At 43.5% G+C, this 22,405-nt stretch overlaps 1 protein-coding gene across 1 annotated transcript; it reads right to left on the reverse strand.

Annotated features, from left to right (window-relative positions):
* Positions 1–1,218: 1,218 nt before the first annotated feature.
* On the reverse strand, positions 1,219–7,296 carry LOC124046148 (keratin, type II cytoskeletal 8-like). The gene is made up of 9 exons (XM_046366219.1): positions 6,781–7,296; positions 4,837–5,045; positions 3,669–3,729; positions 3,474–3,569; positions 3,027–3,191; positions 2,743–2,868; positions 2,375–2,595; positions 2,206–2,249; positions 1,219–2,074 (listed from the first exon to the last, which is right to left on the reverse strand). Exons 1-9 carry the CDS (start codon positions 7,198–7,200, stop codon positions 1,800–1,802), a joined length of 1,617 nt encoding a protein of 538 aa, XP_046222175.1. The 5' UTR covers positions 7,201–7,296; the 3' UTR covers positions 1,219–1,799.
* Between the last annotated feature and the right edge of the window lie 15,109 nt (positions 7,297–22,405).

The following is a 22,405-nucleotide window of genomic DNA, read 5'->3' on the forward strand; positions in this document are numbered from 1 at the left end:
ACATTTTTTGACAGTCACTCAAAGTTTTTGTGTTCTGAGTGCAAATACAATTATTGCATATCTAGGCTGCTGGTGGTGAAATGAGAATATAATATGTTTATTGGAACATTTTGGCTAAAGGCTTCTTAATGCATACAGAAATTAAATGGAGACAACATTGATTCAACAAGTGTGTGCCCATTGGATCATCACTGCAGACATATATGTCACTGTGTAACTTGTACTGCACGTCACTGCTGATTATTTTGGTGTTATGTACAGTGCAATATATTATCACAGCCCAAAAAAGGCTCGTGTAGAGGTGTGGAGTCATTTGTTGGGGTGCTGTGTATATCACCTTCAACTTGCGTCCCTTCTCCTTTACTACCACTGGATGCTTCTCTGTCTCTTCCCTTTTTCACAATTTACCCATTGGTTTTGACTGTCTCAGGTTTAAAAATAAAAGTATACTCCTTTTTTTCTCCCCAATTTCATGGTATCCAATTGGTAGTTACAGTCTTGTCTCATCGCTGCAACTCCCGCACAGACTTGGGGAGAGGGGAAGGTCGAGAGCCATGCATCCTCCGAAACACAACCAAACCAAAGCACACCCAACCTGGAAGCCAGCGACAACAATGTGTCAGAGGAAACACTGGTGAGCGTGCACTGTGCCCAGCCTGCCACAGGAGTCACTAATGCACAATAAGACAAGGATATCCCTGCCGGCCAAACCCTCCCTAACCTGGGCCAATTGTGCGCTGCCCCATGGGCCTCCCCGTCATGCCCAGCTGCAACAGGGCCTGGGCTCAAACCCAGACTCGCTGGTAGCACAGCTAGCACTGCAGTGCCTTAGACCACTGCGCCACCCAGGAGGCCCCTATCTCTGGTTTATACACAGACTTCATGACATGGAATGCTCATTTGTGTGTGCAACCCAATTTGGGAAATTCTGGGTGACAGGGTTGAACACAGGCTCATAATTCTAGATTATGCAATCATGGCTGCCATGTTGGAATTTATTTAACTTGGCAAGTCGGATTAAGAACAAATTCTTATTGTCAATGATGGACAGTGGGTTAACAGTGGGTTAACTGCCTTGTTTAGGGGCAGAAAGACAGATTTTTACCTTGTCAGCTAGAGGATTTGATCTTGTAACCGTTCGGTTACTAATCCAATGCTCTAACCACTAGGCTACCTATATGCATACAGAATCAAGATGAAAAACTCAGACAATCCAAGCAGTTTTCAGTAAACACATTTAATTGTTTGGTAGCAAAAACAGCACCTCAGGCAACAGTACACTGTGGGCAGCTTCTTTGGGGTCCAATAGAACACGACAGGGAAGACATGCACTTCTACTTAAGCCTAGCAGACATTTTAGACTAGTTGACCAAAAACACGGCTGCTGCACTGTTACATTCACACACACTCTGAGCAACACTACTCATGAACACAACGTTATCATCCTTTTCATGCAACTGAACTCAGAGAATGGCCCTCTATACAGTTAACAGGGTTGCATAGGTTTGGACAGAATGTACTACAAGTTGCAACTTATGGTTTTGCTTATTGACTTGTGGTGTAGCAAACTGCAGGCATTTTGTTTTAGTACAGAATTAGAAAAGGTGAAAGACATACAGTATGAACAAACAAAATATTATTTGGTCCCTTTCAAATCTTTGGTTGGATTAAAAATGTTTATTGCTTAACAGCCACACTTATATTTCTTCTCATGTAGCATTGTTTACCTTTGACAGGAATTGTTACACTGTAGTGGAATGGTGAGCAAGAGAGTAGAGAAGGGGGCATTATCCAGCCGCTCATTCATCGACCACTTCAGAGGACTCGGAAACAACTTTGCCATCCTTGGTCTCGATCATCTTGATGACAACACTCTTCTTGTTCTGGGTGGTGACGCTAGTGCCGCTGCCGCCGCCGTAGCGGCTGCCGCCGCCATAGCCGCTACCAGAGCTGTAGCTGCTGCCACCGCCGTATCCACTGCCGTATCCACCACCGTATCCGCCGGAGAAGCCACTGGAGTAGCCGCTAGTGTAGCTGCTGTTAACACTCTCAGAGGGGAAGGAGTTGTAGCTAGCTGTAAGGTGACACAGAGAGAGACAACAGGTGAGTAGGGGCTGGCTAAATATGAATAACAAGATGTTATGAATGCACCACAACACACAAGGAGAAAACACAGGGTTTTATTTGAAGAAAGCAGGTACTTACAGCTCTGTTTGGTTATGTTGATGGACTTGATACCAGTTGCTAGCCTGGTGGTGAAAAGAAGACCATTTTGAAAATGTTTGTTTTTGGTAATAAATGTCCATTATCTTATATTAAGATACTGTACTTGCAAATTGATGTTTCCCATTTCCATGTTTGTCAAAAGGCTCACCTGTCCTCCTCTCCTTCCAGCAGTTTCCTGTAGGTGGCGATCTCAATGTCCAGGGCCAGTTTGACGTTCATCAGGTCCTGGTATTCCCTGATCTGGCGGGCCATGTCCTGCTTGGCTCTCTGTAGGGCATCCTCCAGGTCTCTGATGCGGAGCTTGGCGTCCTTCACTGCCATCTCCCCGCGCTCCTCAGCCTCGGCGATCTGGTTCTCCAGGTTGGCACGCTAACAGAAGACAAAGACGCAGCATGTCGCTACTTCTGCTTATTATCAAATGTATAATTCCGTAGAAAAAAACTCTATTCTGTCAATATCATGTGGGTCTACATGCCACCAATTTAATTCTTAGCACAGAGATTCTTTATTGTGTACCTGTCCCTTGACGGAGTCAATCTCAGACTGCAGCCTCTGGATCATACGGTTCAGGTCGGAGATCTCTGTCTTGGTGGATCTCAGGTCATCCCCATATCTGGTGGCAGATGTCTGCATCTCCTCATACTAAGCATCCAACAGAGGAGAAAGTGGATGGTTTGTTGGTAATACATGGTTAGTGTGGAAGAACCATGTGACATCAACTTATGTTCCTTTGAACCACATACAGTGTACTGAAAGCCCTGAACATAATCAAGAGGCCAAAGGGAGAAAATATACTGTACCTTGCTCTTGTACCATGTCTCCGCCTCGGCCCGGCTCTTGTTGGCGACGTCCTCATACTGGGCGCGCACTTCAGCCACGATGGCATCCATGTCTAGGTTACGGCTGTTGTCCATCTCCACCACCACTGAGGTGTCCTTAATCTGGCACTGAAGCTCACGCAGCTCCTGGAAAGAGGGAGAAGGAGAGAGAGAGAAAAGAGAGAGACCATTAAACACTTGGCCTATTGCAGACAAGGCTTTCAGACGTCTGCCTTCCCCAGAGATAAAAACCCACCCAGATTGAGTCCATCAGTTTGACGTCAAAGTCCAGATACCAAGCAGATCCGTATAAACCATACGCAAATACATCAGAGCAGTTGTAAGAAGCCGCCAACAACACAACTGGTTATAGTGAATGAGTGTCTTATTAACAACTGAAGTAGCTAAGTGATGAGCTCAGTGCCGTACCTCCTCATAGATCTGCCTCAGGAAGTTAATTTCATCGGTCAGGCTCTCCAGCTTAGCCTCCAGCTCAACTTTGTTCATGTACGCCTCATCCACGTCCTGAGTGGATGATTCACAATCAATATGTTAGTAAAATGGCAAGATGACAATAAGAGAGTGACAGAAAAAACGAATGGGATCCAAACTTAATTTACTAACCTTCTTAATGAGAACAAAGTCATTTTCACACTCTGTACGCTTGTTGATCTCATCTTCATACCTGAGAAGATACGGAGCAATTGTTAGCTTTTTTCTGATATTCATATATTCAAGATTGCATTATATATTTCTATGTCATAATTATATTGTGACTATTTATGTGTTTTTTTTAATAAAAGATTATGAAACACATTCTTATTTACAGCAACGACCTGTGGAATAGCTACAGGGGAGAGGAGGGGGATGAATGAGCCAATTGTAAAGTGGGGATTATTAGTTGACCGTGATGGTTTGAGTGCCAGAATGGGAATTTAGCCAGGTCACCACCCCTACTCTTACAATAAGTGCCATGGGATATTTAATGACCCCAGAGAGTCAGGAGACCCATTTAACAACACCCAGTTTCCCTCAAACACTGCCCTGGGAATTGGGATATTTTTAGACCAGAGGAAAGAGTGCCTCCTACTGGCCCTCCAACAACACTTCCAGCATTATCTGGTCTCCCAGAAGTAAGCCAGCAGTGGTATGCAGGGTGGTATGCTGCTGGGCTATTGTGATTATCTTTACATAGGTAATGTAACATTTTCACACTAGGGGGCATAAGTGCTACGTGCTACGTCCACAACAAATATGCGTCTGGGAATTGTTTTCTTCTGTGGTATCTTGACTCCATGCCAAACTTGTGTGGTGTTTCTTTACTTTGTGCTTTTTCTCCCGAGGACATAAATTATATGAGCACATAAGCAGTCTGTCAGGACTGACACACTGATGTGTGCGCCATGATGCAAGTGTGTGAAATGAAGCTGAAAAACATTCAGCTCTGTCATCTAAATGATTTTCACCTCCAGACATATGAAATAGAATGGTCCCTCCAGGAAACGCTTATTCAATGGAGTAATCCCTATGATGTGAAAACAATGGACTGCAGTTGGGTGTTGTCCATCCATAGTACTGAAATGACCTATTACTGGTGTGTCCTGTATTACTGATTCAATCAAATACTCCATGAAACTCCCTTTACTAACATGCGTTCCATGACCTTATCTCTACAGTGGTGCTATGCACTGGGACAGAAGCCTAATCAAAGCATTTGCTGAGAATGTGGCTGAGGGTCTGCTAGGTAAAAGGAGTAACATTTGTAGTCACTTCTTCTTCAAGTCTTACTCACTTGTTCTTGAAGTCCTCAACCAGACCCTGCATGTTGTGCAGGTCAGCCTCCAGCCTCATCTTGTCGTTACCCAGGCTGTCCAGCTGTCTGCGCAGGTTGGCGATGTAGGCCTCAAACATGGCATCAATGTTGGAGCGGGTGGTGGTCTGTCCCTGGAGGAGACCCCACTTGGTCTCCAGCATTTTGTTCTGCTGTTCCAGGAAGCGTACCTATGTGTAGAGAGAGGGGGTAGATGTTTATGCATTTGATAGGCACACTGATAACAAGTTTATCATAGTATATTGTTGCCTTAATAATAAAGAGAATAATCACATTTTTGAATAAAAGGACATTGGGAACATTGATGGTGGGCTAACATGACTCATCCATTACTATCATGTCATCCTCGTTAAATTAGGGTGTTTATTGCTTCAATTAGTGTTTGGAACATGTACGGACAGCTGACTCTGTTTTCAGGATAGACCTAGCAAGCTGTTTTTCCAAGGAAGCGATGACGTGCATCCTGACAGGAGGCAGAGGGGGCAGATGGAAAGAGCTGGTGAATTAGGCTTCCTTCATGTTTTCCTGTTTTAATAAAAGGGCAAGGTCAGGAAGTGGAGAATAGAGAGGAACAGGACAAAGATATAGGCGGGGCTTCATCCAAATGGCTAGAATGTAAATATTTGACTGTAGTATACAGGTAGGTGTTAATGGGGGAAGGGGAGAGCATGCAGGCTGACATGTTGGCTCACTAACAATAGGGTGAGAAAATAGATGGCTGTCAGTGGATATTGCTGGTGAATGAGCCTCAGGTGAGATCAGGAATTCTCCTAAAATGGCTGTGTCAACTGGTATTGGATAAGAGTCTATACTTAGAAATAAGTACAAAAGGGAATTGTTATCACGATAAGAAAAGATAGTCTATTTGCACATTTTTATTTTGTTTCTTTGGAAACATGCAGGGGTGAAATTTCTTTCTGATTAGTTTTGCTCCTTTTTATGTAATCAATCCACTAGTGTTAGTTAGAATATGAAACCAGCTGCCCTTATAAAATATTAACCCACTGGAGCAGCCTACGCATGTGGGACAGATAGGCCAGTAGAAAACCCATAAAGAAAACACCCCCCAGGCATGAATGAAAGCAACATCAAACATTGCTATCACTTGTAAATGTTATCTATTGATGTTTGACCGTGTTCAGATGTTGCCCTCCATCTATCAGTATAGGCTACCCTATCAATGAATTTCACTCCATAGTCTCAAGACTTGTTAGGAATGTGAAATGTACGTAAGCATAGCAATGCTGGTGATGACCAAATGCTCCTGTCTGTGTTTCAGGTCTATGACCTTTTTTGTCATGTCATCCAGGGTAGGGGCGGGTCACATACACCCCTCTGCAGGGTCAGGGTAGCCATTCCCAAAGTAAACCAGATCACTAGCTATGAGCTATACTCTAACCAGAGAGAGACACACCCTTCTGTAGAAACTCTCTCCCCCACCCCACCCTGCTGCACTTTTCTTATTCATCACTATAAAAGGACAATTACTACAAACCATTAGATGTGAAATCTTGAGAACCCAGGAAAAAAAATGATCACACTTAGTTTGACCTTATATGTGCTTTGTTCAATATCAGACTTTTCTACATTTCCATCCTTTTTCCAGACTCAGTTTTCTTGTGCGTGTAATCAACCTAACATAATGTAACAGAGCTCTAACGGTGTGTACCAGCATTACACAACGTGGACTTTTCTATGGATCTTATCCACTGTTCCACATTCATTACACAACAGACACCTCAGCATTCTAATGGCTAATAGAGATAGATTCATCAACTCCCACAGTACATGACTGTCTCTACTTCCCTTTTACATTTTCTGGCAGTTTACAAGCTCCAGGCAAATGACATTGTCAGATATCTTCATAGGTACAGAAAGACAGACAGACAGGTTACCAGGACTGACCTTATCAATGAAAGAGGCAAAGCGGTTGTTGAGGCCCTTGATCTGTTCTTTCTCATGGGTGCGGACGATCTGGATGTTGGGGTCGATATCCAGGTTAAGGGGGGCAAGCAGGCTCTTGTTCACTTGGACAGCAGTGATGGGGGCATGAGAGATACCACCCATCCCCATCCCCATCCCCAGGCCCATGCCACCTCCATAGGCAGAGGAGCTGGAAATGTAGCTGCCGCCTCCACCACCACCACCGGCCCCGAACCCACCTCCCATGCCTCTGTTGGCCCCTCCATAGGAGCTGCGGGCGCTATAGCTCTGGCGAGAGACCCCCTGGCTAGGTCCAGAGTAGGACATGCTGCTAAAGCTGCGAGGGGCTGCCCCGGAGGAAGAGGACTTGACGGTGTAGCTGGTGGTTTTCCTGACCGACATCGTTGTTGGTAAGTGCAGGACTATAAGGGGGAGATAGAATGGCAGGCGGCTTGTCTGGAGTACTGGGGAGACCTGAGTGGATAGACAGAGAATTAGCTACAGCACTGGTTTTAAGAGCCTCCCTGGTGGGAGGGACCAATGGCTAACTCTCATTGGCCAGGCCTCTGGGTGAATGGTAGGAGAGGGAGGAGTTGTGCAGTGTAACAGAACACTTTTAGTTTCTAACACAAGCCCACGAAACCATAACCTGGGTTTTGGAGACTGTTAGGAAAAACACAATTTTGTACGTATTTTGGGGTGTTTTTTTTCCGTGATGGAGGTACGGTATAGGGGCTGGGGCATTAGAATAACTGTTAGAATGTGACATCTGTGGTGAAATATGAGAGCAGTATGTCCTCAGCAGGCTATTGTGTAAACAGATCTGAGGCCTTATGTCAGTCCTTAACCAGCTCCTTGCTAAACTTTCTGATCTATTTATGTTGTTGTACGTTCAGGTATTATTGTACTTGAGTAAGTTTGGATGGTAGCACTTTACATTAATGTAAGGGTTTCTAGGCTTTCTAAGTAGATTGTTAATCATTAGTTTAGTTTAGGAATCAATAGTAAACAAACATTTCTTACTATTACACTATTTGCCAAGCATCAAAACTTCAACCACACAATTTCAACCAATGTCTTACTAACCATTTTCTACAGATTCATAATGATCTATAAGTAATAGTGTATCAACTGACTTATGAACCCTTTTTAATATATTTATCTGTTAGAGATATCTGAAATGAATGTTGAATGTCATGAAGTTAATCAGCCTCATATGAACTTCGTTTTACCTTTTTTTTAGCACTCACTCAGCTTATTCAAATTGTCATGTAGTTGAACAGTGTCACCTCTCAGCATACAGTTGAAGTCGGAAGTTTACATACGCTTAGGTTGGAGTCATTAAAACTCGTTTTTCAACCACTCCACACATTTCTTGCCAACGAGCTATAGTTTTGGCAAGTCGGTTAGAAGTCGATCATTTTTCCAACAATTGTTAACAGACAGATTATTTCATTTATAATTCACTGTATCACAATTCGAGTGGGTCAGAAGTTTACGTACACTAAGTTGACTGTGCCTTTAAACAGCATGGAAAATTCCAGAAATTATGTTATGGCTTTAGAAGCTTCTGATAGGCTAATTGACATAGTTCAAGTCAATTGGAGGTGTACCTGTGGATGTAGTTCAAGGCCTACCTTCAAACTCAGTGCCTCTTTGCTTGACATCAAGGGAAAATCAAAAGAAATCAGCCAAGACCTCAGAAAAAAATTGTAGACCTCCACAATTCTGATTTGTCCTTGGGAGCAATTTCCAAACGCCTGAAGGTACCACGTTCATCTGTTCAAACAATAGTACGCAAGTATAAACACCATGGGACCACACAGCCGTCATACCGCTCAGGAAGGAGACGCGTTCTGTCTCCTAGAGATTAACGTACTTTGGTATGAAAAGTGCAAATCAATCCCAGAACATCAGCAAAGGAAGATGCTGGAGGAAACAGGTACAAAAGTATCTCTATCCACAGTAAAACAAGTTCAATATCCACACAACCTGAAAGGCCGCTCAGCAAGGAAGAAGCCACTGCTCCAAAACCGCCATAAAAAAGCCAGACTACGGTTTGCAACTGCACATGGGGACAAAGATCGTACTTTTTGGAGAAATAGAAATATAACTGTTTGGCCATAAGGGCCATCTTTATGTTTGGAAGAAAAGGGGAGGCTTGCAAGCCGAAGAACACCATCTGAACCATTGAAGCACGGGGGTGGCAGCATCATGTTGTGGGGGTGCTTTGCTGTAGGAGGGACTGGTGTACTTCACAAAATAGATGGCTTCATGGGGTAGGAAAATTAATGGACAATGACCCCAAGCATACTTCCAAAGTTGTGGCAATACGGCTTAAGGACAAGAAAGTCAAGGTATTGGAGTGGACATCACAAAGCCCTGACCTCAATGCTATAGAACATTTGTGGGCAGAACTGAAAAAGCATGTGCAAGCAAGGAGGCCTTCAAACCTGACTCAGTTATACCAGCTCTGTCAGGAGGAATGGGCCAAAATTCACCTAACTCATTCTGGGAATCTTGTAGAAGGCTACCCAAAACGTTTGACCCAAGTTAAAACATTTAAAGGCAATGCTACCAAATACTAATTAAGGATTGGTAAACTTCTGACCCACGGGGAATGTGATGAAAGAAATAAAAAAGCTGAAATAAATAATTCTCTCCACTATTATTCTGACATTTCACATTCTTAAAATAAAGTGGTGATCCTAACTGACCTAAGACAGGTAATTTTTTCGTGGATTAAAAGTCAGAAATGGTGAAAAAAGGAGTTTAAATGTAGTTGGCTAAGGTGTATGTAAACCTCCGACTTCAATTTTAGCTTTGAAAAGTCAAATTTGACACATGACAAGGATTCAGAAGCTTGTCAGTAAATCTCATAGAATGAAGTTGCCAAGCTGAACTATTGCTCTTTGTTTCATTACCTGGTTGCATACATGAATGAACTTGTATGTATGAATTACTGCTGCCAATAGGCCATGTCCTGATATCATATCACAGACACAGTTTGTTGATTAATTGACCTCATAGACGCTTTACTATTAGTTAAATAATACTTATCTGAACCATCATTTCCTCAATCAGCAATAGTAATCTCTCAGCACAACCAGTAAAAAATGGAAACTGGGACAACCGCACCAACCGGCTAGGTTCTCATTCAAATTCCCCCAATGGGACTTGTAGTAGTAGTATGGAGTAAGGCCTGAGGCTGCATGCATTATCTGTGTCTGAGGCAACATGTTACGGAAAACCGTGTCAGAATATCATGGTGATGAGATGATGATGGTTAATTAACTGTGTTGTGATTTACTGAAGACTGACAAAAGTTTCAGGCAAATAGACCTTAGTCTAGGTATAGTGCTATAGTAGCAATATGTGTGGCCTACCATAACGAGTAGGGTAATCTTTTCAGGAAGAGCATTCCAGTATTATTGAGCTGTACAACATCAATCAGCATATGCAGAGCTTTCGGAAAGTACAGACCCCTTGATATTTTCCACATTTTGTGATGTTACAGCCTTATTCTAAAATTTATCAAATAGTTTTTTTCCCCTCATCAATCTACACACAATACGCCATAATGACAAAGCAAAAATAGTTTGACATTTTTGCAAATGTATTACAAATAAGAAACTGATATATTACATTTGCATAAGTATTCAGACCCTTTACTCAGTTCTTTGTTGAAGCACCTTTGACAGCATCAAGTCTTCTTGGGTATGACGCTACAAGCTTGGCACACCTTTATTTTGAGAGTTTTTCCCATTCTTCTCTGCAGATCCTCTCAAGCTCTGTCAGGTTGGATGGGGAGCGTTGTTGCACCAGCTATTTTCAGGTCTCTCCAGAGATGTTCGATCAGGTTCAAGTCCGAGCTCTGGCTGTTGCATTCAAGGACATTCAGAGACTTGTCGCAAAGCCACTCCCGTGTTGTCTTCGCTATGAGCTTAGGGTCGTTGTCCTGTTGGAAGGTGAACCTTCACCCCCAGTCTGAGGTCCTGAGCACTCTGGAGCAGGTTTTCATCAAGGATCTCTCTGTAGTTTGCTCCGTTCATGTTTGTCTCGATCCCGACTAGTCTTCCAGTTCATGCCTCTGAAAAACATCCCCACAGCATGATGCTACCACCACCGTGCTTCACCGTAGAGATGGTGCCTGGTTTCCTACAGACGTGACACTTGGCATTCAGGACAAAGAGTTCAATCTTGGTTTCATCAGACCAGAGAATTTAGTTTCTCACAGTCTGAGAGTTTTTAGGTGCCTTTTGGCAAACTTCAAGCCAGCTGCCATGTGCCTTTTACTGAGGAGTGGCTTCCGTCTGGTCACTCTACCATAAAGGGCTAATTTGTGGAGTGCTGCAGAGATGGTTGCCCTTCTAGAAGTTTCTCCTATCTCCACAGAGGAACTCTGGAGCTCTGTCAGAGTGACCATCGGGTTCTTGGTCACCTCCCTGACCAAGGCCCTTCTCCCCGATAGCTCAGTTTGGACGGGCGGCCAGCTCTAGGAAGAGTCTTGGTTGTTCCAAACTTATTCCATTTAATAATTTATATTTATTTATTTAACCTTTATATAACTAGGCAAGTCTGTTAAGAACAAATTATTATTTACAATGATGGCCTAGGAACAGTGCCTTGTTCAGGGGCAGAGCAACAGATTTTCCCCAGTCAGCTCAGGGATTCAAACTAGCAAACTTTTGGTTACTGGCCCAACTCTCTAACCACTGCTACCTGCCATCCTAGAATGATGGAAGCCATTGTGTTCTTGGGGACCTTCAATGCTGCAGAAATGTGTTGGTTCCCTTCCCCAGATCTGTGCATCGACACAAATCAAATCAAATGTATTTATATAGCCCTTCGTACAATCAGCTGATATCTCAAAGTGCTGTACAGAAACCCAGCCTAAAACCCAAAACAGCAAGCAATGCAGGTGTAGAAGCACGGTGGCTAGGAAAAACTCCCTAGAAAGGCCAAAACCTAGGAAGAAACCTAGAGAGGAACCAGGCTATGTGGGGTGGCCAGTCCTCTTCTGGCTGTGCCGGGTGGAGATTATAACAGAACATGGCCAAGATGTTCAAATGTTCATAAATGACCAGCATGGTTGAATAATAATAAGGCAGAACAGTTGAAACTGGAGCAGCAGCACAGTCAGGTGGACTGGGGACAGCAAGGAGTCATCATGTCAGGTCGTCCTGGGGCACGGTCCTTGGGCTCAGGTCCTCCGAGAGAGAGAAAGAAAGAGAGAATTAGAGAGAGCATATGTGGGGTGGCCAGTCCTCTTCTGGCTGTGCCGGGTGGAGATTATAACAGAACATGGCCAAGATGTTCAAATGTTCATAAATGACCAGCATGGTCAAATAATAGTAAGGCAGAACAGTTGAAACTGGAGCAGCAGCATGGCCAGGTGGACTGGGGACAGCAAGGAGTCATCATGTCAGGTAGTCCTGGGGCATGGTCCTAGGGCTCAGGTCAGTTGAAACTGGAGCAGCAGCATGGCCAGGTGGACTGGGGACGGCAAGGAGTCATAATGTCAGGTAGTCCTGGGGCATGGTCCTAGGGCTCAGGTCCTCCGAGAGAGAGAAAGAAAGAAGGAGAGAATTAGAGAACGCACAGTTAGATTCACACGGGACACCGAATAGGACAGGAGAAGTACTCCAGATATAACAAACTGACCCTAGCCCCCCGACACAAACTACTGCAGCATAAATACTGGAGTCTGAGACAAGAGGGGTCAGGAGACACTGTGACGCCATCCTAGGACACAATTTCAATTTCGAGTCTCACAGCAAAGGGTCAGATATAAATCTGGAGTCATTTCCTGTCACAACTTGCAGACTTGTTTACGTATTGCGGTTCGTTTTGTTGCCAACCTTCCTCTGCTACCTGACAACTTTACGGTTTTTACTTTTTAATTACCATTCATATTTTTAGTTTTCCCTCACTCAACTTTTATTTCATTCAACTTTTTCACTCCGGACGCATTATCTGGACATGGTTTATCAGGACCTCCAACAGCCGAAGCTAAGAAGTAACATTATCATGATGCCCTCTAGTTGCAGTCGCTGTACTCATAATATACAGGAGAACGATCGCCTTTCGACGAGGATAGCTGTACTGCAAGCCCGGCTTCAGACGCAATCATTAGGCAAGGGTAATTTCAGTGTAGGAAAGGATGAAACAGTGTCTGTGCCACCAGTAAGTACAGATAGTAATGTTAGTATAAATCCCCTCGCACGATTCCCGCAGCCAGACAACTTTCTCATGGCTTCTAGAGGGAAATGCTGTAGGAATGCTCAACCGGTGTCGCTCATTCAGCCGACAGAAACTTTCAACCGGTTTTCCCCATTAAACAGCAAGTCTGAGTCTGAGGCCGAGCCTTCTCGTCTCTACTCCTCCCGTTACGGGGTCTGAGACGCCGAAGCTTCCCACCATTAGCTCTGACAAATTGAAAACCCTAGTCATTGGCGACTCCATTACCCGCAGTATTAGACTTAAAACGAATCATCCAGCGATCATACACTGTTTACCAGGGGGTAGGGCTACCGACGTTAAGGCTAATCTAAAGATGGTGCTGGGTAAAGCTAAAACTGGCGAGTGTAGAGATATTGTTATCCACGTCGGCAGAAACGAGGTTAGGATGAAACAGAGGTCAGAGGTCACCAAGCGCAAAATAGCTTCAGCGTGTAAATCAGCTAGAAAGATGTGTCAGCTTCGAGTAATTGTCTCTGGCCCCCTCCCAGTTAGGGGGAGTGATGAGCTCTACAGCAGAGTCTCACAACTCAATCGCTGGTTGAAACCTGCCCCTCCCAAAATATAGAATTTGTAGATAATTGGCCCTCTTTCTGGGACTCACCCACAAACAGGACCAAGCCTGGCCTGCTGAGGAGTGACGGACTCCATGCCAGCTTAATGGAGTCTGCCACTAGCACAGTCAGTGTAGTCAGCTCAGCTATCCCCATTGAGACCGTGTCTGTGCCTCGACCTAGGTTGGGCAAAACTAAACATGGCGGTGTTCACCTTAGCAATCTCACAAGGATAAAGACCTCTTCCATTCCTGCCATTATTGAAAGAGATTGTGATACCTCACATCTCAAAATAGGGCTACTTAATGTTAGATCCCTCACTTCAAAGGAAGTTATAGTCAATTAACTAATCACTGATCATAATCTTGATGTGATTGGCCTGACTGAAACATGGCTTAAGCCTAATGAATTTACTGTGTTTAATGAGGCCTCACCTCCTGGTTACACTAGTGACCATATCCCCCGTGCATCCCGCAAAGGCGGAGGTGTTGCTAACATTTACGATAGTAAATTTGAAACAAAAAAAATGACGTTTTCATCTTTTGAGCTTCCAGTCATGAAATCTATGCAGCCTACTCAATCACTTTTTACAGCTACTGTTTACAGGCCTCCTGGGCCATATACAGCATTCCTCACTGAGTTCCCTGAATTCATATCGGACCTTGTAGTCCAAGCAGATAATATTCTAATTTTTGGTGATTTTAATATTCACATGGAAAAGTCCACAGACCCACTCCAAAAGGATTTCGGAGCCATCATCGACTCGGTTTTGTTGGACAAAAACATCAGTTTTGTCCAACATGTCTCTGGACCTACTCACTGTCATACTCTGGACCTAGTTTTGTCCCATGGAATAAATGCTGTGGATCTTAATGTTTTTTCCTCATAATCCTGGACTATCGGACCACCATTTTATTACGTTTGCAATCGCAACAAATCATCTCAGACCTCAACCAAGGAGCATCAAAAGTTGTGCTATAAATTCTCAAGACAACACAAAGATTCCTTGATGCCCTTCCAGACTCCCTCTGCCTACCCAAGGACGTCAGAAGACAAAAATCAGTTAGCCACCTAACTGAGGAACTCAATTTAACCTTGCGCAATACCCTAGATGCAGTTGCACCCCTAAAAACATTTAGAAACTAGCTCACTTGTAATACAGAAAATACCCAAGCTCTGAAGCAAGCTTCCAGAAAATTGGAACGGAAATGGCGCCACACCAAACTGGAAGTCTTCAGACTAGCTTGGAAAGACAGTACTGTGCAGTATCAATGAGCCCTCACTGCTGCTCGATCATCCTATTTTTCCAACTTAATTGAGGAAAATAAGAACAATCCTACATTTATTTTTGATACTGTCGCAAAGCTAACTAAAAAGTAGCATTCCCCAAGAGAGGATGGCTTTCACTGCGGCAGTAATAAATTAATGAACTTCTTTGAGGAAAAGATCATGATCATTAGAAAGCAAATTACGGACTCCTCTTTAAATCTGCGTACAGTTGTCCTGAGTCTGCACAACTCTGCTAGGACCTAGGATCAAGAGAGACACTCAAAAGTGTTTTAGTACTATATCTCTTGACACAATGATGAAAATAATCATGGCCTCTAAACCTTCAAGCTGCATACTGGACCCTATTCCAACTAAAATACTGAAAGAACTGTTTCCTGTTCTTGGCCCTGCTATGTTGAACATAATAAATGGCTCTCTATCCACCGGATGTGTACCAAACTCACTAAAAGTGGCAATAATAAAGCCTCTCTTGAAAAAGCCAAACCTTGACCCATAAAATATAAAAAACTATCGGCCTATATCGAATCTTCCATTCCTCTCAAACATTTTAGAGAAGGCTGTTGCGCAGCAACTCACTGCCTTCCTGAAGACAAACAATGTATACGAAATGATTCAGTCTGGTTTTAGACCCCATCATAGCACCGAGACTGCACTTGTGAAGGTGGTAAATGACCTTTTAATGGCGTCAGACCGAGGCTCTGCATCTGTCCTCGTGCTCCTAGACCTTAGTGCTGCTTTTGATACCATCGATCACCACATTCTTTTGGAGAGATTGGAAAACCAAATTGGTCTACACGGACAAGTTCTGGCCTGGTTTAGATCTTATCTGTCGGAAAGATGTCTGTTTGTCTGTGTGAATGGATTGTCCTCTGAAAAATCAACTGTAAATTTCGGTGTTCCTCGAGGTTCCGTTTTAGGACCACTATTGTTTTCACTATATATTTTACCTCTTGGGGATGTCATTCAAAAACATAATGTTCACTGCTATGCGGATGACACACAGCTGTACATTTCAATGAAACATGTTGAAGCCCTAAAATTGCCCACGCTAGAAGCCTGTGTTTTAGACTGTGTTTCCAAAATTTATAAAAACTGTTTTCCCTTCGTCATTATGTGGTATTGTGTGTAGATTACTTAGGATTTGTTTTTTAAAATTTATTTTAGAATAAGGAATGTAGGCAGGTAACAAAATGTGGAAAAGGTCAAGGGGTCTGAATACTTTCCGAAGGCACTGTATGTTATGTCAAGAGAGAGGCTAGCATTTGACTGTTTTTACAGAGGTTTCTGTTGGGTGTGACCATTTGTGGTAATAAATCATTTGTGATCATACACAATACTTTGGCACTGTTTCCCGTCTCACCTCACCTTTCCTCTCCAGTCTCAGAGTGAGTCACGACTCCTTGAGCCAAACCCTCCATTCCCTCTCAGCCCGCCAACGAATCCCTTGCCCTTGCCCTTGTCATTGCCATGGAAACCTTGAGAAATACATTATGGACTCCCTCACTCTCTTGAAATAGATCCAAGTGTGTGAGCTGTGTGACTGGAATGTCCACAGACTGTTAAACCATTTTACATACCATGAACAATATGTGCATGTGAGTGACAATATCGACACACTGTTGTCAATGCAAGAGCCATATACAAATCTTGAAATATATTCATTGAAGCACCTTACAATTTATTTTTGGGCACTTACTACCTTTTCAGATTAGCATGGGATGTGGTTATCAGTTGACCCTATTGCTTTCAAAACAGTTGACCTATTCATTCCAAACTTGCATCAGAGCGTGCTCTACTTAAGCAATAAGGCACGAGGGGGTGTGGAATATGGCCAATGTACCACGGCTAAGGGCTGTTCTTAGCACGACAGATCGTGGAGTGCCTGGACACAGCCCTTGGCAGTGGTATATTGGCATTACACCACAAATCCCCGAGGTGCCTTATTGCTATTATAAACTCGTTATCAACGTAATTAGAGCAGTAAAAATACATGATTTGTCATACCCATGGTATACGTTCTGATATACCACGGCTGTCAGCCAATCAGCATTCAGGGCTCTAACCACCCAGTTTGTAATAATCAATTTATCACCTGATCTAATCACCTTTCACCTTATTTGGCCTCAAAAGTGTCAGTGAAGTATTTATGACTCCTTTCTAATCAGGGAACAACACAGAGGATCCCTTTTCTACAGTCTGAAGAATCTCTGTCCCTCCCCGTGCAGTGCGCACACTATGATGATTACTTCATCAACTGTGTTTACCTCAGTTGTCTTAGGCTGGTATCTATTAGATAACCTCCTAGCTACAGGCTTACTGAAGAGTTCATCTCTCGGGGATTGATTCTCGTGGACAGATGACACGGCAAGAATCTGTCAAGGCTCATGTAGAATTATGTGATTACGAGCAGCTGTCGTTGCTAGTTTTTCGTTTTTGCCATTGATTATTTGGATGAATCGGGATTGGGTGAAGGCAGTGCTTAAACTGGTGCAGTTATTTTCAAGCCATTGTGCAGATGATAAACGGTGTCCGAGAGTTTCCATTTGCGAGGAAGGAGACTTCACTTCCTTCCTTTGCAAAAAAGGTAATCACAATTGTTAATGGCATTCCACCCAGAAGTTTAAGAGGAAATGACAATCTTTCGCAAGCATATTTGACTTCTGGCTAACCGAGATTACTGAAGAATCATCTAATTTGAAATCATGTGAAGTGGTCGTTTTACCACTTTACAGAGAGATCGTGTTATTGATGGGCATTCAAGCTTTGTATGCAGTCAGCTCTGGGTAAAAGGGCAGTAAGAAATATCTCTCTCAACCTTTGACCCCCACAGAGGACCCAGAAAGGGTGTGTCTAGGTCTGGGTGTGTCTGTGTATGTTGTGGACCTTGTGCAACTCCCTCAGGTCATACGTGCTTTAATCCAATGAATTGTTTTAGAATAAGGGGGTGGAGATTGAATCTCATTACCATAAATATGAGCAAAATAGGTGTTGACAAATTTATAAGGCTTTATTCAGCTGTGGTGCTTTCACAAACATTTTTCTTTATTGAGGACATCAGATGCACTGTGGTGAAATATCAGTTCCAAGCAAAACCCAGACCACTTTCAATGTGCAAACACAACCATAATAGATTGATGTCAATATGGTGTTTATGTTTTGTTCGACTATTGTTAAACTATTGTTCAATTATTGTTGTTTATTGTTGTTACTCAAGTAGCCATCGCTGACAATACACGTGCATGACCTAGGAGTTGTAAGGCCATTGTAAAGCAATTGCTCTGCACCATACTTCAAACTGCTGAAATACGACCCTGTCTCTAAAAGTGCACATACCCTTTTCTTACTGCACTTTCACCCATTTGTCTGGTTCTTAGATCCTGTTTGGAGACATAAGGTTAACCACATCCCCAACCTCAGGTTAAGGAAATAAATAACATGTGTATCAATGGAAAAGCATGGTCCTACAGCACTGAACATGCCTGCAAAATGGGTTTTTGACTACAGTTTTGCAAAAACATTCTCTTTCTCTCTCCCATACTGGAGCATTTTCTGTTCAGTGAAAACAGACTCTTTATGTGAAAGATGTGTGTGGGGCTTTTGTTTGCTACAATTTCTGCTGGTCTTTGAGGATCTTTCTTTCACTTTCATGAAACTCTGTGCTGTCCTGCAGTGATCCTTTTCTAAGGGCTTTTCCCCTCACTGCCTTTGCTGCCACACCCACTGTCGTTATGGCAACAGTGTTACCACAGATCACTGATGACTTTGCCAGATACTCTTGCCATACTCTTGCCATGGAAAGTTGAGGGATGTTGCCATGGATACTGGGATAAGTATAGCCATACAATGTGTAATCACTTGTGAGGATATACCGCAAAACTGCATGCACAGTGCATCATTTGTGACTAAAGTTTGCTTGACGATTTGAACAGTGCAAACTCATTCAAAGGCATACAAATGCATGCAGCAAGGAAATGCCTGCAAATATAAAAATTGTAGTTCACCAACAAATGTAAATATTGACAGCACATCCTCCTGGCACACCCATTAGACTTAACACACTTGTAGTCTACAGTTTGTGATTTTCTAGCCATCAGGTTTATGTAGTAAAATATTAAAGAAGTATGAATTGTGGTCCACTTTCTATTCCCTGTCCTTAATTAGACTCATTGATTTAGTTAATGTGTCTGTTATCATTAAAAAATATATATCTTTTATTTTTATTTTTACATCTGGCAACAAAACATGGAGCTCTACAAAGGTAATCAACCAACTCTTCATTATCATCAATCAATTTCATCACAGAATAAAAATATTATCTCAAATGTTTAAGTTGTATTCCAATCTCCTGATGCAATAAGTAGTTCAGACCACAAATCATCATCTCAGAGCTGAAAAGACTGACATTTCTGCCTGTTTTTGTGGGATGGAGTTTGTGACATCACCAGGTGGTAAATTAGTCAATAGACCAATCAGAAAGAGAGTTCCAAAACTTTCTGCTTTGCTAGCAAAAGTATTGCTTGAGAAACTGCTCTTTGCCAAGAAACTATTTTTGTTTCTTTTTGACCGTTGTTTTCTATTACAATCACAGTAAGCTACTTAATTGTAACCCAGGAATTATTTGATGTTGAGATAAAAAAAAATGCTGTATTGGACCTTTAAGGAAGAGTGTTCAAGTAAAACCTACATCAAGGCCCTCAAGATGTGGAAAACATTCAATGTTACACAATCACAAAATTGACTCATATTGTCAATTTTATAAACCACTTTTCCACTGCTAGTGTATTTTCTTCCAAAAATGTATACAAGGATTCTCACAAAATGAGCAACATGCTTATTAGTCATCGTGAGGAGGGCTCTTCGAGAACATTAAGGTGAACAGATGTGGTTTATCCATAAACTTTAAGGGTTTTATCACTGACTTTCAATACAGTTTATTGCATTACTGTGGTTAAAGTAACCTCATTTGAAGTTAGGAGGATAAGCTCTATGTTAAATAAATGGAAATGTAATTCTCCCCAGAGAACATCAAATGTTGAAGTTTTACTTCCAGAAGCCTGTGGGACATTGAAAAGAAAAGCATAGTGGATGACTTTGCCTTCAAGCCTTGGATAGCATAAAGAGTATTTGACCGATCCCTCCAACTTGATTTCATAATAAATCACTATGCACTGACAGATCACTTTGGAAGTTGGGTGTGTATGTGTCTGGGGTTGTGAATGGGGGCAGGTGCACTGCTGGCGAGTGTCCATATGTGTGTGTATCAACAACGTGGTCTTAGGGCAATTCGTATTATTCTGTATGTAAATCTGTGACACTCCATTTAGTATGATAAATTACTCTACGTTCGGTTACATTATGATTATAATAGCTATCATACAATAGCATATTATAGGACATATAGTGTCATACCTCTTACCCGTTCGCGCAATAGTATATGAATTGGCTGATTATACGTCTTTCTCTGAGATCAGGTTGCTTGTTGCGCTGTAACAACAAAGGAGCACTGCAGGGTGTATTTACATTGGAGCTCAGGGGAAATGTTAGGATAATTTACGTAAAAGGTTAGGAGAACTAAAATAACAAAGATTAGGTGAATTTAGGTAGCAGCTTAGGTGAATTGTGTTACATTTTAGAAGTAGGGTTAGGGGGAAGGGTTAGCTGAAATGCTACATGATATGTAAAGTATGTTTCGTATGCCTCTGAGACCAGCCTGGTATCAAAGAGGTACAATAATGTTGTCATGCAGGTGATAGAGGACCCAAAAGCGACTTAACAGAAACAGAGTTTATTTAAGTCCAAACAGGGAATAACAGAAATCCTCTAGTCTGTAGAGGGGAAATAACTGGAGAAGCGGCCACAGACTGCAGGTCGCTTCGGGTAGGCGCAGGCCGTAGTTGACAGAGACACCTGCTCACACGCAGCATCTGATGAAGGCAAAAAAACACGACAGGACAGGGCGATACACAATCACAGCAAAAACACGACAGGACAGGGCGAAACGCAATCACAGCATGGTGAATACTAAACAAGGAACCGACGGGACAGGAACGGAACACAAAGGAATAAATAGGGACTCTAATCAGGGGAAAGGATCGGGAACAGGTGTGGGAAGACTAAATGATGATTAGGGGAATAGGAACAGCTGGGAGCAGGAACGGAACGATAGAGAGAAGAGAGAGCGAGAGAGTGAGAGAGGGAGGGGGAGAGAGAGGGATAGAAGGAGGGAAAGAACCAAATAAGACCAGCAGAGGGAAACGAATAGAATGGGGAGCACAGGGACAAGACATGATAATAAATGACAAACATGACAGTACCCCCCCACTCACCGAGCGCCTCCTGGCGCACTCGAGGAGGAATCCTGGCGGCAACGGAGGAAATCATCGATGAGTGAACGGTCCAGCACGTCCCGAGACGGAACCCAACTCCTCTCCTCAGGACCGTAACCCTCCCAATCCACTAAGTATTGGAGACCCCGTCCCCGAGAACGCATGTCCATGATCTTATGTACCTTGTAAATAGGTGCGCTCTCGACAAGGACGGGAGGGGGGGGAGGGAAGACGAACGGGGGTGCGAAGAAAGGGCTTAACACAGGAGACATGGAAGACAGGATGGACGCGACGAAGATGTCGCGGAAGAAGCAGTCGCACAGCGACAGGATTGACGACCTGGGAGACACGGAACGGACCAATGAACCGCGGAGTCAACTTACGAGAAGCTGTCGTAAGAGGAAGGTTGCGAGTGGAAAGCCACACTCTCTGGCCGCAACAATACCTTGGACTCTTAATCCTGCGTTTATTGGCGGCTCTCACAGTCTTCCCCGCAGACAAAGGCAGACCGGTAATGAAGTCTAAGGCGATGTGAGACCATGGTCGAGAAGGAATGGGGAGCGGTCTGAGACGACCGGCAGGAGGAGAGTTACCCGACTTAGTCTGCGCGCAGTCCGAACAAGCAGCCACGAAACGGCGCGTGTCACGCTCCTGAGTCGGCCACCAAAAGCGCTGGCGAATAGACGCAAGAGTGCCTCGAACACCGGGATGACCAGCTAACTTGGCAGAGTGAGCCCACTGAAGAACAGCCAGACGAGTGGAAACAGGAACGAAAAGGAGGTTACTAGGACAAGCGCGCGGCGACGCAGTGTGCGTGAGTGCTTGCTTAACCTGTCTTTCAATTCCCCAGACTGTTAACCCGACAACACGCCCATAAGGAAGAATCCCTCGGGATCAGTAGAAGCCACAGAAGAACTAAACAGACGGGATAAGGCATCAGGCTTGGTGTTCTTGCTACCCGGACGGTAAGAAATCACAAACTCGAAACGAGCGAAAAACAACGCCCAACGAGCTTGACGGGCATTAAGTCGTTTGGCAGAACGGATGTACTCAAGGTTCTTCTGGTCTGTCCAAACGACAAAAGGAACGGTCGCCCCCTCCAACCACTGTCGCCATTCGCCTAGGGCTAAGCGGATGGCGAGCAGTTCACGGTTACCCACATCATAGTTGCGCTCAGATGGCGACAGGCGATGAGAA

The sequence above is a fragment of the Oncorhynchus gorbuscha genome, linkage group LG10 (genome assembly GCF_021184085.1).
Source record: "Oncorhynchus gorbuscha isolate QuinsamMale2020 ecotype Even-year linkage group LG10, OgorEven_v1.0, whole genome shotgun sequence".
In the NCBI taxonomy this organism is placed as follows: Eukaryota; Metazoa; Chordata; class Actinopteri; order Salmoniformes; family Salmonidae; genus Oncorhynchus; species Oncorhynchus gorbuscha.